At 37.5% G+C, this 24,427-nt stretch overlaps 2 protein-coding genes across 4 annotated transcripts in view; one reads left to right on the top strand and one right to left on the bottom strand.

Moving 5' to 3' along the window:
• Positions 1–24,427, bottom strand: part of ARHGAP6 (Rho GTPase activating protein 6) — a 531,128-nt gene that overhangs the window by 146,647 nt on the left and 360,054 nt on the right. The window lies entirely within an intron of this gene.
• Positions 14,860–22,229, top strand: AMELX (amelogenin X-linked). Of its 3 annotated transcripts, XM_033200851.1 has the most exons (7): positions 14,860–14,915; positions 16,241–16,306; positions 18,241–18,288; positions 19,563–19,604; positions 19,696–19,737; positions 20,008–20,433; positions 22,075–22,229. In XM_033200851.1, exons 2-7 carry the CDS (start codon positions 16,253–16,255, stop codon positions 22,078–22,080), a joined length of 618 nt encoding a protein of 205 aa, XP_033056742.1. In that variant the 5' UTR covers positions 14,860–14,915; positions 16,241–16,252; the 3' UTR covers positions 22,081–22,229. The 3 variants fall into 3 exon arrangements, with proteins under 3 accessions (XP_033056742.1, XP_033056743.1, XP_033056744.1); XM_033200852.1 differs by lacking the exon at positions 19,563–19,604; XM_033200853.1 differs by lacking the exons at positions 18,241–18,288; positions 19,563–19,604.

Below are 24,427 nucleotides of genomic sequence, written 5' to 3'. Positions count from 1 at the left end.
CATCTGGAGTCCCGTCCAGGATGCCACTCTGTCTTGCTGTATCTGCATCACAGATAATGGCAATAACAAAGGGATGCAGCCACAGTGTGTTTCTTAAGGTCCAGACCTAGCTTAATATGATGACTTGTTTTTCTATTGCCAGAATTTATGAAAGTTAGATCTTTGGTGGGAGAAGAGGGTAGCAGGTAAAAATCAACCCAACAAAGCTCCTAATAGACAAATTTTTCTACTCAATAATATCAAAAATAATACAGCTGCTTTAGCATTGAATATATTTTATTATTTAAAATACAAGCATTCAATACGCTATTGAAAGTTTACTAACTTCATATTAACAAGAGTAATACAATAAAATATTTCCCCACAGTGATTTATCCTGTTTCTAAAAATGCCTAATTGTGCTGCCAAAGTCTATTTTCCCCAAATTCTAGTTTCCAAATGTTAACTTGAGAAGGAACAGAGAGAGACAACTAAATGCCATTTTCTTCCTTCATAGCACTTAATGTTTTCTCCACATTTCCATTTCCCACTGCCTGTTCCAAGAGCTATGAGCCCCTTGTCCTTTGATGTTTTTCAGATATGCGTTATCCTCGTCCTTTTTCCAGGATACACAATGGAACCCTTTTTTCCACCCCTCAATTTTTTATAATAATAATAAAGATTATGACTAATAAACCTAACAACTTTGAACACTTATTTTTTGCCAAAGACTATGCCAAGTGCATCACATTAAGAATCTCATTTAATCTCAACAACAACCAATTGAGGTAAATATTACTATTAGTATCTGTATTTTACAGATGAGCCAAATGAGGCAGAGAACTTAGGTACTTTGTCCTAGGTCACATAAAAAGTGGCTGAGCCAGCATCTGAACATAATCTGATTTAGAGCTGGGGTCTTCTATAAGCACTAGCTCAATAGTCCTCTACTGGGGTGATTCTGCCCCTCAAGGGACATTTGGCATTGCCTGGAGACATTTTTGGTTGTCACAACTGAGGAGGCAAGTGCCAGTTGTGATGGGTGGAGTCCAGGGATGCTTCTCAACATCCTACAGTGCACAGAACGGCCCCCACAGCAAAGAATGATCCCACACTAAATGTCAATAGTTCCAAGGTTAGGAAACACTGCTCTAATCTAATATCTCCTAATGTCAGGGCATTCTGAATGGGACATTTTTTGGTAAGATATGCAAGTGACTCTCACCTCCAGGTTAGAATCTTCTTTCTCTACCTGGGAAAGGAGGTTATCTCAATCTGGAGTGGATGGTACTTAGTGCCACAGAGTCCATTTGCTATGTATTATCATAGCATCAATTTACTCAAAAGTTTAAGCTGGCATCCTGGGACACTAGGTCATTTTATCTTTTTGTCCCTCAGTGGATACATGAAAGAGGCATTAGCTCACTAGAGCGTGACTGAAAAGAGCCAGAAGATTCTGGTTTTTGTTAGTCTTGCCTTGTAGTCAAGAAGACACAATAGCAGCATCTGTGTCACAGATAATGGTACTAGCAAAGGAATATATCCACAATAGGTTACTTGAGGTCCAGACCTAGCCTAAAAGTCAAAATATTTAGGCCAGGCATGGTGGCTCACATCTGGAATCCTAGCACTTTGGCAGCTGAGACGGCAGGGTTGCTTGAACCCAGGATTTTGAGGCTGCAGTCAGACATGATTGTACCACTGCACTCCAGTCTGGGTGACAGAGCAAGACCCTGTCTCAAAAAAAAAAAAAAAAAAGAGTCAATTTTTTTTTTTTCAGAGCAGTTCTGCCATACCTACTCAAAATGTAATTGTGAATACCATTTGACCAAGCAATTCTAATATCTACTTTATAGAAATACTTGCAAAATGTGCAAGATACATTCGCAAAGACATTCACTTCCGCATAATTTCTGATAGCAAAAAAAACCCAGTCACCAATAAAAATAATGGAAATGTGAGCATATGTTCACCAAAATATGTGTGTTGGAATGTTCATAGCAGCATTATTCAAAACAGCCCCAAACTGTAAATTATCCAAATGTTCATGAAGTAGACTGAATAATTGTGGTATATCACATAATGGAAAACTATGCAGTAATGGGAATGATAAAACAAACTCCAAACACCTACAACAATACAGATGAATCCCAGAGACATCATGTTGAGCGAAAGAAGTCTGACACAAAAAATAACATGCTGTAGGATACCACTAATGTAATCTATAAAACCAGATAAAACCAGTATGTGCTACAAAAATACAGAATAGGGGTTACCTCTGGGGAGAAGTGACTGGAAGGGACTCCAGGGGATCCTCTGAGGTGGTGGTCAGGGATGGTTCTTCATCTGGCACAGGTGTGTTCACTTTGCAGAAATTCATTAAGTTGTAAACTTATGTGCACTTCTCTACGTGTGTATTAAAATCTACCAAAAATATATAAATACTTATATATAATTAATTTTATATTAGTTATATACATATATGCTTAAACAAACATAAAAAACCTAGGTGTCCATCAGTGGGCAACTGGCTAAACTATGGGATACCTATTCAATGGAATTCTGGGCAGTCATGAAAAAAACGTGGAGTAGCTCTCTCTGAATAAATTTGGAAAGATATCCACTATATGTAAAGTTAAACAAAGAAGTTGCAGAACACAAGTTACGGACATAATCTTTATTATAACTTAACAGGGAGATCCGGGGTTATATTCTCAAATGGCTACTTGAGGATGGGATTTGTAGGACTTTGACACTCTGCCTAATGAATTTTTATAGTGTTGGAATTTATTTACAAACACGTATTATGTTTGTACTGAGGGAAAAAAGGACATTTAGAAAATTAGATGAACAAAATATATCTTAAGTTTGAGACTGTTATTATTTCATCATCCATGAAGATTAGGGTTTCTGATAGATGAAGGAAAGAATAATGGAATAACACAGTGTCTTCTTGCCTTCAGGGTTGCTATCTGAACCCATTGATGGAGGTCACTTTGGTTTGTTGCTGGCAATCTTAACAATGGTTTCAAATTAGCACTTCTTTGCTGGGTTGCTCTACATTCAAATCTAGTTGTGGTGTGGCCACCACAAACAAGATTCTTGGCCACACAAAGAATGTGTCTACAAAATGGCAAAACAACTGAATTTGTTTGATTAAAATAACAAAACCATATACTCAGAGGAAGGAAAAATCAAAACAGCTACACCCAAAGTAATTCACTCAGATGGGTGGTTCAGGAAATGCACCCATTCATTACATCAACATGTTAGCAGCCTCAAGTGGACTCTGTGAGAGATTCAATTGCAATGCAATACTCCTAAATAAATCAAGAGACCAAAAGACACTTTTTTTGGCCCATCATTAGCAAACATTTTCTGAGTGCTCACTGTGGTTCTGCCATCCTGCTAAAACTCTGGGGATGTGATACCACCTTTATAATTGCAAATGTCATTGTGTTGAGTGTTCTTAATTCCACCCATGACACTGAATGGAAATTAGAAAAAAATCCACTGATTCAGGCAAAGTTGATAAAACTACAACTTCTCATATACAGTAAAGGTCTGACAGCTGTAACAATTCATAAGGTAGAATAAATTGTGTTCAATGGATCTCAACCACGGCTACATGTTGTATTTGATCGAAACAGAATTTCTGGAGGTGGCAACTGGCCATCGATATTTATAAAAGCTCCCTCAGGTGATTCAAAAACATAGTAAGAGTTGGAGCCATTGCTTAGACCAAGTAAATCAGAAACTAGGTAGAATGGAACCCAGGCAAAAATTATTTAAAAGCTACATGAATGGTTCAAAAACATAGTCTATGTTGAGAAACACTGCTTCTAAATTTATGTTATAAATGAAGCCAGAAGTGACACTTCAAGAAGCATTTTGTAAAGAGACTCAGTACCACCTCTCCTTATCTTGTGCAGTTTTGTTAGTAAATGATCACAAGGTAGTATTCTACCGTGTTATGGTTCAGATGTTTCATGTAAATTATATCTATTATCTCCATGTTCTCTATTACAACATTTCATTGATTTCAATGACAATCCTATACAGAATGTAATATTATCCCCATTTTACATAGGAGGCTAACAAGGCTTGACAGAGATTCAGCATCAATCCCTCAGTTTCACAAAGTCAAGATCCCACAGTCTATATAGTCATATTATGCTCTATATGCCTGAAAGCAGTGTACCAAACAAAGAATGTTTTCTAAGTGTCTATTATGAGCTAAATTCTCTTCTAGGCACTGAGGAGATGGAGAATAACTATAAGATAGGGTCTTCCTTAGGACACAGCTCACAGTCTAGCTGAGAAGCTAGTATCAGACGGCCATGTTCGGAGATTTTGCAGGAAGATTTCTGAATTGGTAGGAGATTGGTCCTGACTGGATTCCTTCCAAGATTTTTCTCTATGACACAAATTTTGCTGGAGAATAAAAGTAAAATTATTTGTGTAGGAGGCAGAATAATGCCCCCCAAAATATGTCCACATTCAAATCTCAAGAATATGTGAATATGTTATGCTACCTGGCAAAGAGGAATTAAAGTTGCAGATGGGATTAATGTTGCTAATCATATGCTGTTAAAATAAAGAAATTGTCCTGAATTATGTATATGGGACTAATATAATCATAGGAGCAACTTAAATGTGGAACAGGGAGGCAGAAGGGTCAGTGTCAGAGTGATGTGATGTGAGAAAGACTCACCAGGCCATTTCTGACTTTGAAGATGGAGGAAGGAACCATGAGCCAAGGAATGTGAGCGGCCTCTAGAAAATGGAAAAGTCAAGAAAAATGATTCTCCCCTACAGTCACCAGGTACCATGATTTGAGCCCAGTGAGACCCATTTCAGACTTCTGACCTCTGGAACTGTAAGATAATAAATTTGTGTTGTTTTAAGCTACTAAGTTTGTGGTTATTTATTATAGAAGCAACAGGAAACCAACACAATGTCTTCCCAATTTTTGAAGAGAGAAATAGAAGGCTCAAAAAGGAGAAATTTTGTAGCTTTTACCCAAGCTATCATATCTGTAGTCCCAAATCTTGATCCCTTTCTCAGGCCTATTAAATGAGAATCTGCCTTTCAACAAGGTCCTGGCCTAGTCATGTGATTTCTAGCAAGCTCCCAGGTGCTGGTGGTCCCCAAAGGCTCTCCGATTTAAGCATTAAAGTTCATCAGAATCATGGGGAAGCTTGTTAAAATAACACAGATTGCTGGGCCCTACCCCAGGAGTTTTGGATTCAGTAGGTGTGGGAGGGGGCTCACAACGTGCATTTCTAATAAGTTCCTAGGTGATACCAATGCTGCTGGTCCAGTCACCACATTTTGAGAGCCACTGCATTAGATAACACTAATAAACATGTAAGAGGAAAGAAGTGGCACTTATTATTCAACTAAAATCCATGATGGACCTCATTATTAACTGACATTTTATAGCAAGTGAGTGATCTGTTTAACAGTCTGTACTTTATATACTTGCTCTGAGAAAGGCACCACATAGCCCTGGGGTTTCGGGCAACACTTGTGGGCAAAAATAGCCACATCTTTTGAACACCAAAGCATCAAATTCATAGATGTATTTCCCCAAAACCCAAAAGCACATTTTCACGTGTATCCGTATTTTCTCCTTGCAGCATTCCATATGGCACAACTGGCAACTGTGGGTATTGACATGCTCCACATCTTATAAGACAACCTGAGGCACTGGGAATTTGCTTGAGCAAGATTTCCCAACTTCAATGCTACTGACATTTGGGGTTGGATAATTCTTTATTTGGGAATTGTGCATTGTAGAATACTTCACAGCATCTCTGGCCTCTACCCACTAGATGCCAGGAACATCCGTATCCTCCAATTGTGACAACCAAAAATGCTTCCAGATATTATAAAATGTACCCTGAAGGGCACAATCATTCCTGGTTGAGGCCCACTAGTTTATCTGATTCTCATGAATGTTTTTACGAAGATATAATAGATCTGGAAAGAGATCATTGAGTTCCACAGCACACCTTGGACAGGACATAAGATTCCTGAGTTGCTGTTTGGTCAGATAATGAATTCAAGCTGATCCATATCATGTTGGGCCTTCTGTAAGCTACTGAGTGGGGAACATATCTTTCCAGATGAACAACGACACAGATTGTTTTTTTTCCAAACATTTTGCTCTTACTCAATTTTACAGCCGATCTGTGAGACCCAAACTCCCTCAGATGTTCTGTCGATTCCCCATCCTAAATGCCAGGGTGGGAGAACAGGTAAACGGGAGAATCTTAAAAATATGCACATTTAAATTTTGAAAACATCTTTGAAACATGTATTTTAAAATAAATGTAAGTCAGCTTGAGTTTAAGGGCCTCAGTAATATCCCTGATAAAAACAAGAGCTACATTCTGTAATTGCTATAGTCCACGATAAATAAAAAGGAAATATACATTTTGTACTTACAGAGAAGCCACTATATAATGGCAACCTACTTGTAAACACAATCTGGTTTTACTAACTTGCATCTGATAGCAATGCCATACACAGGGCATCAAGTCCTAGAGGTCAAGGCTGCACAGTCTAAGGTAGTTTGAGAGAACACTTCCTTTAAACTGAGAAAAACAAAGATACCATTATTACTTCAATCACTTTGTGATTCCCCTCTGAGCAGGACAGATCCTAAGAACTAGAAAGGATCATAGTCATGATTTCTTTAGCCCATTTATTTACAAATGGATTTACCAGGGAGGATGAGAGCTTCCTTTACTTACTTACACAATTCTGAAAAGAAAAGAGGTCACACTTACACTTTCTGAAATTTACATATTTCTAAAGTCCACGTGCTGCCTCTTTTTCCTCCATTCCTGAGACTAAGTTAGATTAGTAGGGTATGATCATACTGTGATTGCCCACTTGTTTTTGTTACCTACGGTATAAATCAAATTTCATGCTTCCTTTTGCTGTTCAAGGGGTGTTTATAGTCTGCAGAGTAATGTTAAAGCTGACTTAAGTAAGGCTCTTTGAGAACCATTAATTCTTACTGTTGTAACATAAAACAGCCCAAATCCAAATTCAGACACTTTTTGAATTATTGACACCATGATTCCAGTCCTTTATAAGGAAGATAAAGACCACTGGCATATACTATTTAATTTTAAAATAATAATTTCTATCTTTTAAAATTTATTTTTATTTTCATAGGTTTTTGGGGAACAGGTGATATTCAGTTACATGAGTAAGTTCTTTAGTGGTGATTTGTGAGATTTTGGTGCACCCATCACCCTCTATCTTTTTTAGTGACCGACAAAATGAGTGTTTTTTCCCACCAGCTATTGTTTGAACAATAACTTCATCTAAATAACAGTTGTGCCTCTTGCCCCTAGTCATCTCTGTCCTATTTCCTAAACGAATCAGAGTTTTGGAACTCGGGGTACAAAGTTTGGACCTTCACAGACCCTGAAATAGTTGTCTTTCCAGAACAGCACCCTGGGTCCAGGCACCCACCTCACTTTATACAACCCTACACCCAGCTCAGTTCTTAGGTAACTGCTAATCCGTGGGTTTCAGCTGGGGGCGAATTTGCCCCCTCATTCCCCACCAAACATATGTGATGTCTGGAGACACTTTTGGTTAGTCACAACTTAAGAGGGAGGGTGGTTGCTGCTAAGAGGGAGGGTGGCCTGCTACCTAGAAGGTAGAGGCCAGGGATGCTGCTAAACATCCTGCAGCAAAGAATTATCTGGCCCCAAATGCCAAGAGTGCTAACACTGAGAAACCTTTTTGTAGAGGTTCTCAGAGACCCATTTTCCAGTCATATGTTGTAGGACTCTATTTCTATGAAATGTCCCAAACAAGCAAATCCATAGAGACAGGAGATAGATTGGTAGTTGTCTAGGGCTAAGGGGAGGGGAATGGGAATTGACTGTTACTGGGTATGGGATTTCTTTTCAGGTGATGAAAATGCTCTAGAACTAGACTATGGTGATGGTGGCAAACTTGGACGAGTTGATGGGTGCTGACGAGTTGATGGGTGCAGCACACCAACATGGCTCAAGTATACATATGTAACAAACCTGTACGTTATGCACATGTACCCTGGAACTTAAAGTATAATAATAAAAAATATATATATACTAAAACCCACTAAAGTGTACCCTTTCAACACGTGAACTTTACAGTATGTGAATTATGTATTAATAAAGTTATTAAATCATTTTTTATAGACCTTTCATTAACTAACTTTTATTTCTTACTAAACAAAAGCTTATATTGTAGAGCAGTTTTGAATAGCTGTAGGTTTCTCTGAAGAATATTCTCTGGTAACAGTTTTTGAATGCAACCTTATATTTCACAGAAAAAACATTATGTTCTTTATTTTTACGAACGTATCTATTTCCAGTTGTTCTCATAATGTTATCATTTTATCTGGGGCCCTGAGATATACCTCATTCATCTGAGCAAGTGGGTGAATAGTGTCTGAGCCAGGGCCAAAGCCCAGGGGTCTTGCATCTGCTCTGGCTTTCAATGTGATGTGAAGACAGCCAAGTCATCTGATTGCTTTGTGTTTCTACTTTCTCATTCTTGACACAAGTCTGAGCTTCCAGATGAACTTTCTTGTAGAAACCCTAGCAAGCAAGGACAGTGGATACAAATGCTCAGTGCTTTGCCACTGCAGAGGGGACACAAGTGGATTTCCCTGTCCAATATTCAGGGTCTCTCTGTTCCCAACAGCCATCTGCCATTGCCATTTTTCTATCTAAAACCTCTGCTGCCTCCTAGCTGGTCTTTTTCTGCACACCAAGCATGCTCTGCCCATTCCCGTTTCTCTTACTTCAATGACTCAGCCCTATGAGGAAATGGCCTCTATATCTATCTATCCAAATCCTTGACATCTCCAAACCCTGAAGCCCCTGGCACACAATGAACAATAGAATTATTTTAGGCAAGGAATTCTACATTTAATTGCTAAGATCATGGAAGCATGAGAAGATGTCACCTTTTGGCCTTCAGCTCCTCTTATGCCCTCCACCTTGCACCACACCAGCAGTACTGGGTTCCTGCCAGCTAGCTAACACACTGGGCCATTTCCATGCTGGTGCCTTTGTGCTGATCCCAGAGATGTTCAGGTGAACACCTCATCTTCTTCAAGAAATTGTTTAAAACTGACCACCCTATTGAAATGTGCAACTCAGTACTTCTCATCCTTCTTAGCTGCTCTACTTACTCCTTTTCCATAGGCTTTTTCTTCTGCTGTACTTATTTATTACATCCGTTGTTCATAGTTGCTTTCTGTGAGACTGCGAGTAGGAGTCTTTGTGTGTTTTAATCACTGATGTAAAACATAAACCTAGAATATACCCGGCATGCGGGAGGTGACCAATAAACATTTAAACATGTAAAATGCTTAGAACCATGGCTGGCAATAAAGGTTAGTTTCGTCTTCATCATAGTCGTCATCATCAACTTTATCATCACGGGGCAACCCTTACACTATTGTTCTGTACCATTACACTGTGTTTAGCCTTTTATGTATCTATATTTTACATAATGTATAAAGGCTGTAAATTTTTTGAGGGCTAATACCACACCATATATATTTGTTAATATGTGTCTTTTAAAAAATTAAGATATAATTCACATACCATAAGATTCACCACTTTAAAGTGTACAATTGAGTGGCTTTTAGTACATTGACAAGATTGTGCAAACACCACCACTATCTAACTCCAGAACATTTCTATCATCACAAAAAGAAACCTGGTGTTCATTAGCAGTAACTCCCCATTTCCCGCTTCCCTCAACCCCTGGCAACTATGAATCTACTTTCTGTTTCTATGGAATTTGCCTATTCTTGGCATTTCCTATAGAGTCATACAGTATATGGTATTTTATGACTGGCTTCCTTCACTGAATGTAATGTTTTCAAGGTTCATCCGTGTTGTTGTATGGATCAGTGCTTCATTCCATTTTATGGTTGAACAATATTTTTAAAAACTACTAATCTGTGTATGTCTCCACCGAACCTCAGCAGGAAAGTTGAACTTACTTTGGTGTATTTTACCCAATAAACAGGAATAAAAATGCTTGTTTTTACATTACTGTCCTACCTCTTTTAACACAGATGTACCATTTTCACTCCTGACAGTTACCAGTTAATTATAATCCAAACAACACACTCTTCAACTGCATATAATTTCCCTTGTTGAAAATTGTTCCACCTGATATTTAGCAAATACCTATGGAATTTTCAAATTACAAGTTGTATGAACTCTTACTGTGAATGTTTATATTATTAAAATATTTCCTACTCATGATTTAAAAGGGCTCTCACTTTAAAAAATCATGGGTTTTTTTTTTTTTTTTTTTGTCTTGGATTTTACGTTCAACCTTTTTTCCCCCTAAGAATGAACATTGGATACACCCAGAGCCTATGCAAGTAGCACTATCACTTACTCATCTCTCTTGCTGAACGTGAATGAGAAATATCATACTCCAAACTTCTTGTATTTCCCCCGCATTTGTTGCATTCACAGATTATTTAAAAGAAACAAATTTAAACCTTGGCTACCCAGAGATTTTCAAGGAGTCCCTAGGTAACTACTATTAGTCTTTTGGTGAATATCTCCCCAAATGCAGAAAAGGGAGAGCAGGAAGGGAGGGAGAAAAAAATTAGAGAAGGGGACTTTAAAAAACCTATTTTTCCACTTAACAATGTGTCACCAACATCTTTTTATGTTGACAAATACAGAGTGACATCCTCATCTTGAATGCTATTTATGCCATAACCAATTTGAACCAGCCCCACTATTGGTAGACATTTTGTTTTAAATGTTACTTCATAGGCCAAGCGCAGTGGCTCATGCCTGTAATCCCAGCACTTTGGGAGGCCGAGGCAGGCAAATCATGAGGTCAGGAGATCGAGACCATCCTGGCCAACATGGTGAAACTCTGTCTCTACTAAAAATATAAATATAACAATTCGCTGGGCATGGTGGCATGTGCCTGTAATGCCAGCTACTCAGGAGGCTGAGGCAGGAGAATCACTTGAACCCGGGAGGTAGAGATTGCAGTGAGCTGAGACGTGAAGGATTTGGATAGACACAAAAAGAAAGAAAAGAAAAGAAAAAAGAAAAAAACCCACAAATTTATCTATCATAGTGTATTTGCTTGGAGTATATTATAATTTGAACTAAGAGGTCAGAGCCAAATGTAATGAGAATGTTAGGATAATAGATCCTAGCACTTTTACAGCATCTCCCTTTTCAGGTACTTATCAGAGGTCATTTGCACAAAAATCCACAGGAGCAGTTGACAGCGATGCTGAATTATCCATCTTAGCTATTAAAAAGGTCCATCTAAATCACTGTAGGATTTCTTTCAGAATCCACATTTTCTTTTTTTATTATTATTATTATTATACTTTAAGTTCTAGGGTACATGTGCATAACGTGCAGATTTGTTACATATGTATACATGTGCCATGTTGGTGTGCTGCACCCATCAACTCGTCAGTACCCATCAACTCGTCATTTACATCAGGTATAACTCCCAATGCAATCCCTCCCCCCGCCCCCCTCCCCATGATAGGCCCCGGTGTGTGATGTTCCCCTTCCCGAGTCCAAGTGATCTCATTGTTCAGTTCCCACCTATGAGTGAGAACATGCGGTGTTTGGTTTTCTGTTCTTGCGATAGTTTGCTGAGAATGATGGTTTCCAGCTGCACATTTTCTATATTTACAATGTCATGGAAAACTTTTCTACATTTTCATTAATTAATCAACACATTTATCTAGCACCTACTTTGTATAAGAGCTTTTTCTAGGTACCAAGGAGCACCCAAGAAACTATAAGACACAATACGTGATTTCTAAGGGTTGCAATGGAGTCAAAGTTACAATGTATATTGGGATTCATCAGTGGTTTTGTGCCTAAGATCTGAAGATCATACAACTCCAACTCTACCCCAGCAAAAAAAACAAATATCCTAGAGAATGATGTTTTCTTATAAGTAAACATCTACAGAGAAAATATTTAAAAGCCAACTTTGGCTCCAGCTACTTAAGAAGACTCACTGTTGAAATTATTCTAGAACATTGGTCAACCCTGGGGATGCTTTAAAAGAAGACTCAAGAGTTGAACTCTTATAGATGATAGGAAAGGCTTTTCAAACTCATAATACCTGACTTATCCAAAGACCACCCTCATACCCCAAGTGCTGTTGAAACCCAGGCAGTAAGTCAATGGAGAGGAACTCCAAAACAAAACAACCACCCTCCCAGCAGTCAAAAATAAGTGTCACAAAACCGAAATTCATTTGCTTTTCTCACAGGTGAGGCCCTCCCAGGCCAGCCCCACTTAGAGTGTTCCTTTACTTTCAGTTCATCCATACTTTAACAAGTTTGGGCATATGATTTTCTAGCATACTATAAATTAGAAGCAGCAAATTAGAAGCAGGGAAGTTGCTAGCATAAGCATTGTGAGAAGAGCAAAATGTACTGGGCTGCGAGTCAAGAAAAAGAATACCTACTACAAAAAATGAGCAAAAGAACTATTTTATGCAGTCAATTTATTCATAAATAAAATAATTGCTTATAGGAAAAATATTTCAATTGAAATTTCATTTTCCTCAAAAACATTCAGCAATTTTTAAGCTGTGTAAGAGGGGCCTAAATTAGTGGAAGAGATTTCAAACACAGATCCATATTTTACTGTCCTATGACTCAGGATATGCAGTAGGGGAAAATCAATTATTTCTATGGAATCGGCCATCAAAGCTTGTTCAACTGTCCATGGTGAATTAGCGGTAACTCACTATTCAGTGGTCCAGAGGAATTAATGCCACATTAAGGAAGCATCCTGTTGATCATTATGGCCAAATATATCATCCTCTCATTCTTAAAAGGTGAAAAAAAGTGTTAAGATCAATCTTTCTAAAACTACAAGGCCACTAGTAATTCATCATTGACTTCATTAGTAGAGATTACCCACAACTTTGTAGAAAAAAAATATCCTGAGTCCTTTCAGGCACTCCAATATATGTAATTATAGAAAATGGGGGGAAAAGATTGAAAGTGAACATAACGTGATCCACATTATCCACATTTTCCTTCCTCTCCCTTACCACCTTGCTGTACACCCCTGCCAATCCTCCTAAGGTCCATTTTGCAACTTCTTTCAAAGGGAATCCTTCTTGTCTCTGATAAAAAATTCACCAATAAATATGTTCATAAATAAATGCAAATCCTGAGGACATGTGGCTTTTAGAATCATATTCTATGTTTCTTTTCATGCATACATTTTACCTGTTACAATCTTCCACTTCCTTCTTTGCAATCTCTCTCTCCCTGATTGGAAGGTCTTACCTTTCTTTGCAATGTTCATCCCTACTGATTTATCCCCAAAGATCATCTTGGAATCTTGTTTATTAGCATTCTTTAAACATTTACTGTATGCCAGCTGACCGGGTTGGGGAGAGTAATAAATAGCCTTCCATTTCCCCAGAGATGTTGCTCATCTACTTTTCACACTAATTTCCTGAGCTAGGTTCTGTTATTATTCCCATTCTACATATCAGGAAATTGAGGCTCAGACAGGCTAAGTAATTTGTATATATACATATAAACATATATGTATATGTACAAACTTTATAAATATTACTTGAGTATTCAAAGAGATCCAGGTATAGCATCAACTGTATCTGGGTAGATATTCAGTACTTCCTTTATTGATCTAATATTGATGGATGACTCGTCAGTTAGCTCCTGTCACTAATTACAAATTTGCTCAATTAGATCAATCTAATCAAATTCCAGAAAAAAAGAAAAAAACTCACATGTTATACCAAGGTAGAGGGGTAAACCACACATGAATTTAATAGGTAGATGATCAGAATTTCTTTTAGAAAGTGAATAGCTTTGGTTATTGCTTAGGGAAAGGAGAGGCTGCTGAGAACATGGAAACGAAGTAGCTAGCCAGACAGTTAAGAGGCTCTGGAAAATAGAGAGGAATTTGGGTTTGCCTGTATGAGAAAGTGGGATTGGGCCAGAAGGATGTGGGCAAAGAAGGGTGGCCATACTGAGAGGCCAAGTTGCTCTGTGAGATGGGAGGGAAAGGACAATCTCCCCTGTGACATGAGTTTGTTTGTAAAAGACAAAATTTATTTTAAAATGTGCTGTCTGGTGTGCACTCCTTGCCTTGTAGTATAGATCATCAGTAAAAGTTTTGCTACTGCAAGAACCTTAAGTTCCTGATTGTTTTTATGGTAGATCGGTTTCAGGATGGGGACGGGAAGGGGCTTTGTCCCCTGTTTTGGTGGACACCAGAGTGGTGATAAAGGAGCAGCCACAGGGAACAGAGAAAAATACCTTCAATGCAAGCAGAAAATAGAGCAGTGGTGATCCCAAAATTGTAATTCCTCAGAGAGATGCTAGAGAGAACTTTAGGTTCTTACCCAAATGGGAATTTGAATCAATTTCTCCTGATCTGAAAGGGCTGCAAAAGTACTGGAGGATATCCAGATTACACTAGAGAATCTCAACCACCTAGCTTGATTTTTGTAAAGAACAATGTTGTTTGCTAGAACTGAGGAAAAGACGATGGCAGAGGAGCTTCTTAAAAATAAATCTGAATATATCAACATGTGCAGTCAACTAATTTGCTGACTTCAAAATAGCCTGATGAAACTCTTTGCCTGTTAAACCTATTATTGCCCATAATGAAAGATTCCATATGCACTAATCACAACATACAGCCTTATGTCTGATCATAGCTTCTAAAAAATCATGATACAGGGATTTTTAGTTATACTCAACACATTTTTCCTTTAGAAACCGGATTGGTTGTTATAGATGCCATGAATGATATAAATTGAGCTCGTAGTTGGAAGAAATCTAAAGGATCAAGCATCCCTGAGTTTCAAACAGAAACTTGCACTGAATACATTCAAAGGTATGTGGATTTTATTTATAATTTGATACCCTTTTTATTGTGCTTATTTCTTTCTCTGCATTTCTTTTAAAAGATACAAATGTATTCTACATTTCTAATACTATATGCCATCAATAGTTACTTTTTAGTTGGCTCATAATTAAATTAGACTCTGATTACTGAAATGATTTTTTTTTTTTTACTTTATAATGCAACAAAGTGCTTGTTTAATTCCAAAGCTCTTTCTTGGGCCACATTTCACAGTAAAATATTTATTTTAGTTAATTATCACTTAAAGTAAAAATAATACTTTCACAGGCTGTGATCTACTACTTTGAAAAGCTTTTTAATTACATAAAATAGAACCATCAATGAAGTGATTTTTCTCATTAACCCAGACAAACAAAGAAAAAACAACAACAAATTTAGGAGTTAGAAAACTTCAGTGTACTTTTCATAGGCAGCATAATTACATGTAATATTCACTTCCTATACAAAATTTAAGGTCTTTCTTCTGACAGTTTTCCAAGTTAGTCAATAATTTGTGCCACAAATCAACGTGCACATTTTAGAATGACCTGTTTTGATTAATGTCCCAAGGGTCTTATTTGTAGAATAATTACAGAGAAACATCAAACAAAACGAAGATTCCATTGAAAGAAAATGAAACCTCTGAGGCAGAAAGTATTCAAAATTCATTGAAAAATCACATAAAATTAGTACTATCTTCTTCTGTTAGTTCAGCCACATCTTTTGCTCCACAATCTGGAGCTCAGAGATGTTACTGGAGGGTCTTGCCTGAAGTTCTATAGATAGGAACTTCTGGAACTAAAATCTACTATCTTGGAAAATTAATACATTTTCTCAAATGATTAGTCCTTGTTTTTATCAGTAGCAGTGCCCGGGTAGACTGTGCAGGAGACATTTCCGTACCTCCTTGTTCTAAAATTATAAAATACTGTGCACTTTGATGATCTTCCCAACCTTTAGAGACAACTTTATTCTGTTAATCATTAATTATAAATACCATTTAGCTTCTATGACTATGGGCTGTATGGGCATAGGAAAATGGCATGCAAAGTCATATGAGGATAGATCATTCATGTCCCCGTAACTTGTTTAGCCCTCAACCTAAATTAAATGCATCTTTGTCACTATTGTGACTCCACAAACAATGAAATAGGCTGAGAGCTGGAAATCACATATGACTGAAGTAAATTCACAAAGAATGGCTCCATCCTTCTTACTAGCAATAGACTAATGTCGATTATGTGTGTTTTATGGAGCATTCATTACATCCATGTTTCAGAAGAGATAAGAAAAGTGGATGTTGACTTACATTTCAGAACTATCAAGAAATGGGGACCTGGATTTTATTTGCCTGCCTCCTGGGAGCAGCTTTTGCCATGCCTGTGAGTAAAACACCCCTTGCATAAGTCAGTGTCCAATTTCACAAGCTTGAAAATAAAAATCTGCCCACAGTTGGTGAAATTAGGGTTTAAAACAGTATGAGATCAGATGTCTTCATACGTCTCCGGGTTGAAGAAACACTTCAGGAGCTTGTTTTAAAAAGACAGATTCTCAAATGCCTCTACCAAAAATTCTGATATGGTACAGCTGGGCTGGGGCCCAGGACTCCACATTTTTATAAGCACCTCAGGAGATTCTGTTGGAACTGTTAGCTTGTAAATATCACCACCCATCTAGATGGAGGAAGCTTTTGGAAGGGACCCTTGAAAGGTCTCCACAGAAAGTGCTTAACCAGCTTTGGACAAATATTACAGAGATGCCAGTTTTGTCTAAAACCCAGTTCCTCTCAAGTTTCCAAATCTCTTCCTGCCCTCCACATATTGCTGCTGTTACCCCTCAAGGGGTAAGACTTTTGTGCTAGGAATCCACTTTTTGAGCCATCTTCCTGTTCTCAGAGGCCCCACCTCTTTGGGTACATCTGATAAGTACGTGGCTTTTTTTGTGGTTGCCTGGGATCCTGCCTACACCCAATACATAGTGATATATTTTATATTCAAACGTATTAAAGATCAGGACATTAGACCCACTCTGTCTGGATACAGGTGCATAAGGACAGAGAACTTAGATCACATGCATGCCAAGCAGGCTGCATCTGCTTTTTGGTGGAATAAAGAGCAGTTGATACAACCAGAAGCCAGCAAGCTTGCACGCCTGCCTCCTCTCTTCCTCTCTCACCCAGAAAACCAAGATTCTGTGCTCTGACTTCCTGAAATCCTGAATTGTAGCGATTCCTAGTTTCTTCAGGGGTCCCTGCCTTACAAATTCAGCCCTTTTCCCACTCTCTAAGCTGGTATTGATCAAGAGGGTATACGACCTGACTAAAACCATTCACATCCAGATGAGAATGAATAAACCTTCCTATGAAATGTGAGCATTTTTAAAGAATATAATAGAGTCAATCCTAAATGAGGCCAATGTCTGAGGGAGATTTTCTGCATGACTGTCTCTCCTCCCTGGACCCCAGGAACAACCAGAGTTCCACAATACAGGCACCAGACACTTGGCCTCCACTTTTGAGAGGATAGACAGTCCTGATTCATATCATCATTCAGGTGGCCTTTTATTTTTAACTTCAAAATTTTTCTGCCATAAAACCATTGGCAGAATAATAAAAAAAGATTGGCCTAAACATCATAAATGAACTCTTTCATTTTCCATGGGATTTATAATGTTTCCACTTTGCTCCACCCATCTTGTTCTGGCATTTGTCAATCATTCCCACCTTGTGGTTTCTTTTGTGGCTTCTTTTGTTGTATGGATGTGTTGTTTACTTTGCATGTCAATTATGAGAAATCCCTTTGATATGTAAAGTACTTGACCAACTCCTGATCTACAAGGGAACATTTGTGAGACAATTCTCTCCTTGTTGATATTTCTTTATTGTGTAAAAGAAGCACACTTCTCTCCCCAATACGGGATGAGTTTTATCAGCAAGTAAACTGTTGGGCAGGATAGGGTAGGATTCATCGAAAACACTGGGCGTGGGGGTGGGATGTTGTCCAAAGATCACTGGAGAATAAATGTGTGCTGGTTTCTGCTTCCAGGTCTCCAACCATAAGACTATAACCCCAGGAACAGTCATATAGCTGTTTTGGACCTCTTTAAAATAAGAGGTCTCCTCTTGTACACAGCACATTTGTTCAAACTAAAAACAGACCTCAAGTATATTCTGTACTATATAGATTTTTTTAAAGTAGCTTCAGTCTCCTTTAATGTGAACAATTGCATATTGACTTAATCTCTTCCTCTCTCTTCTCTTCCTTCACTCTCTCCTTGCCTCTCTCTTTCTATTCTCCTCCTCTCCTCCCTATAAAAGCTACCACCTCATCCTGGGCACCCTGGTTATATCAACTTCAGCTATGAGGTAATTTTTCTCTTTACTAATTTTGACCATTGTTTGCGTTAACAATGCCCTGGGCTCTGTAAAGAATAGTGTGTTGATTCTTTATCCCAGATGTTTCTCAAGTGGTCCTGATTTTACAGTTCCTACCACCAGCTTCCCAGTTTAAGCTCTGATGGTTGGCCTCAAGCCTGTGTCGTCCCAGCAGCCTCCTGCCTGGCCACTCTGACTCAGTCTCTCCTCCTAAATATGGCCGTAAGCTTACCCATCATGAACCACCACTCAGGGAGGCTCAATGATAGGGCAAAAAGTCAACTCTGACCAGCTTGGTTCTATCCCAGCTAGTAAAATGTAAGGATTAGGTAAGATGCTATTTAAGACTCTTTCCAGCTCAAAAAACTCCTGATTCTAAGATAGTCACACTCTATGTGTGTCTCTCATTTGGCTCTGCTGAAATATTAGTGACTAAGTGGTATAGGAGAGACTCTGCAGAACAATGGAATGCATGAGTTTTGGACACTGGGTTTGAGGTTCTCCTCAACCTCTTACTAACTGTGTGACTTTGGGCAAATCATTTCCTCTTTCTGGAACCGTGGTTTCCTCATGTGGAGAAAGGAAATAATTATAATAACCATATTTCAAAATATTGTTTGGAGAATAATATACTTAATGAATATGAAAAGTGCTTTGTCAAGTATAATATGAGCAAGTTTACTAATTTTTTTGTATCAATTAAATGTCATATTACTGTATGAAGAATCCTCAAACCTAAGTCTAACCAAGTATATATACCGTTCAGAAAGGAATAAAATTCTTATTTCTCTCACAGGTTCAGGTAACAATCTGTGAGTTTATTTACTTATAAAAGCTGAAGACAAATGTTAATAAGAATTTGAGGCAAGATTTTCTGTTAAGCCTAAAAGATTGACACATCTGATGAGTAAATCTGTGTTTCTAGGATGAGGGACAGTGGTTGCACCTCTCTTTTTCCCATTGTGACATCAAAGAAAAAAATGAAATTAACATCATGTCATATTATTATGTCATAATTTTGTGTTTGTTTTGCTCTTACAATGAAAAGCAGGAATTACGGAATTAAACAGATTTACTCCTTTTGTAACCTCAATCAAGTTAATGAACCTCTTTAATTCCCCATGATCTTATCTAAAAAGTGAGAGTAATAATACTTGCCTCCTAGCATATGAGAAAAGATGAAGAATGTGTGTGATGGATGTAAACACAGTGCGTGACACACAGGAGACACCCGAAAAATGTTTACCTTCTTCTTTCTTTTGTAGAACTCACATTCTCAGGCTATCAATGTTGACAGGACTGCATTAGTGAGTCTATATTTCATACTGCATCAGTGAGTTTCTATATTGGATGAAAGTAAATTAAATCAAATGGGTTCTAATATCTTTTTCTCTTAAGGTGCTTACCCCTTTGAAGTGGTACCAGAGCATAAGGCCACCGGTATGTAGATATTCTGTTCTTTATTCCCTGAAAATATTAGGCATGCATTAAAATTCCCATATTAAGTGAAATATCATGTCTACTCCACATACAGACATTAATGGGAAATTTAGTTTGTAAAAAATCATATCTGTGTACATAGTTACAATTTTTTGCAAAGGAAAAATGAATAAAATATTCCTATAGCCATAATGGCAAAGAAAACACTGCTGCTTCTCTGGTTGGAGTCACCTGAGCCAATGGTAAACCTGCCTCTCTGTTTCTCACCAGTACCCTTCCTATGGTTACGAGCCCATGGGTGGATGGCTGCACCACCAAATCATCCCCGTGCTGTCCCAACAGCACCCCCCGACTCACACCCTGCAGCCTCATCACCACATCCCAGTGGTGCCAGCTCAGCAGCCCGTGGTCCCCCAGCAACCAATGATGCCCGTTCCTGGCCAACACTCCATGACTCCAACCCAACACCACCAGCCAAACCTCCCTCCGCCCGCCCAGCAGCCCTACCAGCCCCAGCCTGTTCAGCCACAGCCTCACCAGCCCATGCAGCCCCAGCCACCTGTGCACCCCATGCAGCCCCTGCCGCCACAGCCACCTCTGCCTCCGATGTTCCCCATGCAGCCCCTGCCTCCCATGCTTCCTGATCTGACTCTGGAAGCTTGGCCATCAACGGACAAGACCAAGCGGGAGGAAGTGGTGAGTATATTTTGAAGCCACTACAATGCAAATCCTGTTAAAATGGTACAGCAAAATAGGTCCCAGAGTTCTAAGGTCTCCGACAACCAAGGGTCTAGAGTTGTAGTAGTTACAAGTCTATAATTCTATTAGTCCAAGCAATATGCTATACCTTTATATTAAAAACAAATTCATCTAAATGGCTTGGTAATTAAGACCACAGTTTTTATGGTAGGTTTCAATTTTACTATTCCTGAATTTCTACCAGAATATATATTACCAAAACCCATTAATAGAAATATATATTACTAAACCCCATGAATGTTAAAGGCAACTGTACAAGGGAATATCAGTTTTCCTTACATTTCAAAGGTTTGACTAGCAAGAGTAGGCTAGAGTTGCACTGAAGGCTTAAGAAAAGAGGGAGCAGGTAATTTTGAGAGTGCAAATATCTGAACAGGTTACAAAAGGTAGACAGGAAATCTCTTCAAAAACCTACAGGAAGATTCCCCATTTCCAGTAGTTTGCAATCTAACTTGGAGGAGGCTAAACTAAACATACTGTTAGATTCATTTTCTGTACTGGGATTCTACAGATGATTAAGCTTTTAGCAAGAAGTTACTGCAATTTAGCACGAAATCTTCCATTACAGGTAGCTCTTACAAACGAATGGGAATAGTCAACAAAACAACCTTAATCTACCTCCATAAAGTCTTACTTCTATGTATATGAGATTATGTAATCCTATCATGTATATGTATCCAACTGTAATTCCAATTTATACATGTTATTGATGATTTGCCACCGAGAATAAGAGAGAAGTGAGGTGGAAATGACCAGGATAAGAAGCCAGGACACATAGGTTCCAGTTCTGGCTTTGCCCTCAAAGAGAAGGCAGTATGGTGAAAGTCACTTCAAATGTATGTGTGTTTTATTTTCTTTTAAATGGGGGAAAATGACAAAATCAGATTATTTTCAAGCCTCTATCCAATTATAAATACCATAGTTTCTGAATTTAAAAAATCATAATATATGTCATAAATGGCTTAATAATTGTGAGCATGTTTATGGAAAATATGGGGCAGAATTTTTTGAAAATTGATTGAATCCCAAGTAATCTGGTGCCTATCATTGGCTATTTTAGTCTAAGGCACATGTTTTCTCTGTACATAGAAAATGCATTTATTTATCTCTTTATTAATAATTAACACCATGAACTTTATAATGTGCTCACATCTTAACAAAGCTATTTATGGAAAGGTGACTTTGGGAAGACAATTTGAACTCTTTAAAACTCAGTTTCTTTTTGTGTAAAATTTGAGTATAAACATTGATAGCTTCTTAGAGTTAATTTTATGGAAAACAAAAGAGCATGATAAGCTTGGAGCCTGGCATGCAAGAAGTACTCCCCGAAAAGGTAGCAATTGTTATTTTATTATAAAATAATAGGCTTTAAGTGTCCTGAAGGTGGAAGCAGTCCTCATGGACACCTAATATCTAATGACAACAAAATAACAAAGAAACTTTGGAAATTATAGAGTTCAGCTTAAATGGTTGTACACTGTTTTGAGAAAACTGAAGCCAGACATGTTATTGTAAATGGTACTCACTAGGAACATTTGTAACTTATTTTAACTGTTCTTTTGCTATTTTTTTTTTCAGGATTAAAAGATCAGAATATGAGAGGGGAATGAATACTTCAGTTGCTTTCAGGAATGACACAAGAACACAATGATTTTTGCTTATAATCACTTTACTTAGCAAATTCTGTAACTAAAAAAGTACCATTAGCAGACAATAAAATGCATTAAAAATCATTCATGTCTTTGTGTTGAATGAAACTTAAATTTTCCTATCATTTGAGACGATATATTATGAATGAGTATTCTTGAATAAGGTAGGAACTGCTCATTTAGTCATACAAATTCACCATTTGGCAAGCAAATAAGGAATATATTTCTCTTTAGAGAAAATTTAAATTATACTATCTCAAATCTTTTTTAAAAAATGAAGTTTAAACATCAGTTAAAACAGTTGATAAAATGAAAATTTATGAACATGTACAATAACTAAAACCTGAACCAAATGAAGGGAAGTTTATATGAAAAATTCTTTACATTAAAAAATATAAACTTTTGAAGAATGTTTATATTATGAAACAAATTAGGACATGGAACACTGGCTTTATACTTCACACCACATTGGCAATCAAAATCTGGTCTTTTGATCTCACTCTGTGGAAAAAGATTTTTAAATGAAATTATGTGATATGCATAATAATATACTGAATTTAAAGTTATTCAAGTAATTTGTTTTCCCCAAAAAATGTTATCAATGGAGCTTCAAATAGAGAATTGCAGTGATTTTAAATACAAGTCATTTCTTTCACCTCATAACTTTAAGATGATAAATTGTACTGCATAGTCTTCAAAATGTTAACAAATGCATAAAATGGACTCAAAACAAGTTTTCTTTCCCACTCATATTTATATTTGAATCCTTTTTTCTTCCTACACCCACACAGAATTGTAAACAGTCTTTGCAGGGTTTATATTTCACAAACCCATGGTAACTTTATTCCAGTACCTTTATGATTAAGGCCCCTTAATCATTTTCTGGAATGAATAAACATAACTTTACTGGGAGGGTGTCAATATTCAAACAAATAACTTGATTTTAAAGAATTTAGATTCAATGTTTTAAAGGTAGAAAAGCTTAATCAATTGGCATGGACCACTTCTAATCAATTGAGTCAATATTTATCAAACACACTCTAGGGCAAGGCACTTATTCCATGTGCTGGTGAAAATAGTAAGGCCCCATCCTTAAGAAATCTAGAATCTACCAAAGGGATAAAATAAGCCCACAAATAACGATTAAAAAGGTCAAATGGTATTAATACTATGACAGAAGTACAGTCAAAATACTCTGGCAAACATGGCAAATATACTTGGCTAGCTGTCCGACAGCTTTCCTCACCACTCCTTTCCTGTTGGCAGAGCTGGAATCTATCCCAGCATTCAGCCACAGTTTCCAAATCAAAATTCAGATATGTAGTGTGATAATACAGTGGAATGTTTCAAACCAGAGACATGCATTAACTGGTAATTATACTCTATACTTGCACTGTCAAATATGGTAGCCCTGTCCTATGTGGCTATTTAAATGTAAATAAATTAAAATTAAATAAAACTTAAAATTCAATTCCTCAGTCATAGTAGACACATTTTAAGTGCTAAGTAGTCACATGAGGCTAATGGCTACCATACTGGACAACACAGATACAGAATATTTCCATCACCACTCAGTTTTATCAGACAGCATTGTTCTATGTACTACTTCTTGAAGTTGAAAAATAATTCTTATTAATTCAAATATTTTAAACAAAAGATGAAACAAAACAGATTTGCCGGTTGAAACTGAAAATCTCAACTACCCACAGCAAGTTGTTCCCCAAGCATGCCAGTAATCCTGATCTTGTATGAGAATTTTCTAAGAACTGTAGATGTGCCATTCTTTTCCTCAGGCCAAACCTCACATACTAAAATGGTTTCCCCTCTAGTTTTCATTTAGAACAGATAAATCCAGAGTTCAGGTGTATCCAGACTTCAGAAGATATTTACATTCTTTTCTATTTTGTGGTTCAAACAAATAGTGCAACATAACATAGAGGCAGGCACACATTCATGTTACACACACTCACACACCCATAACCACGCATGCCTTCTGGGTTTACCTGTAATAGAAAGACACATGTGGAGACATGTGCCATTTGAGTAACTTGAAATTTTATATAAAACTTCTTTCCATTACAATCATTTAGAGAATGATTATGTGGTTATGGTATTCATTATCACCACCAAGACATATTACAGTTCTTCCAAAACAAAAATTATATCAAGAAAAAATGATCAAGCTGTACATTTCATTTGCAAGCAATGTCAAGTTTACCATCTCCTTTCTCATTCCACACAAAATAAAAATACAGACTTTTCTCTAAATCTGAAGTTCTTCC

This window comes from Trachypithecus francoisi, unplaced genomic scaffold (assembly GCF_009764315.1).
Source record: "Trachypithecus francoisi isolate TF-2019V2 unplaced genomic scaffold, Tfra_2.0 Lachesis_group6, whole genome shotgun sequence".
Lineage (NCBI taxonomy): Eukaryota > Metazoa > Chordata > Mammalia > Primates > Cercopithecidae > Trachypithecus > Trachypithecus francoisi.
The sequence above is the reverse complement of the archived record's forward strand: the minus strand, read 5'-3'. Positions and strand labels throughout refer to the sequence as shown.

Bases quoted from the DNA above. Each gene is read 5' to 3' on its own strand.
- AMELX (XM_033200851.1), top strand. From the start codon at position 16,253: ATGGGGACCTGGATTTTATTTGCCTGCCTCCTGGGAGCAGCTTTTGCC. The intron at 18,289-19,562 runs GTAATTTTTCTC...TTTCTTTTGTAG, and splicing joins ATATCAACTTCAGCTATGAG to AACTCACATTCTCAGGCTAT. The intron at 19,738-20,007 runs GTATGTAGATAT...GTTTCTCACCAG, and splicing joins ACCAGAGCATAAGGCCACCG to TACCCTTCCTATGGTTACGA.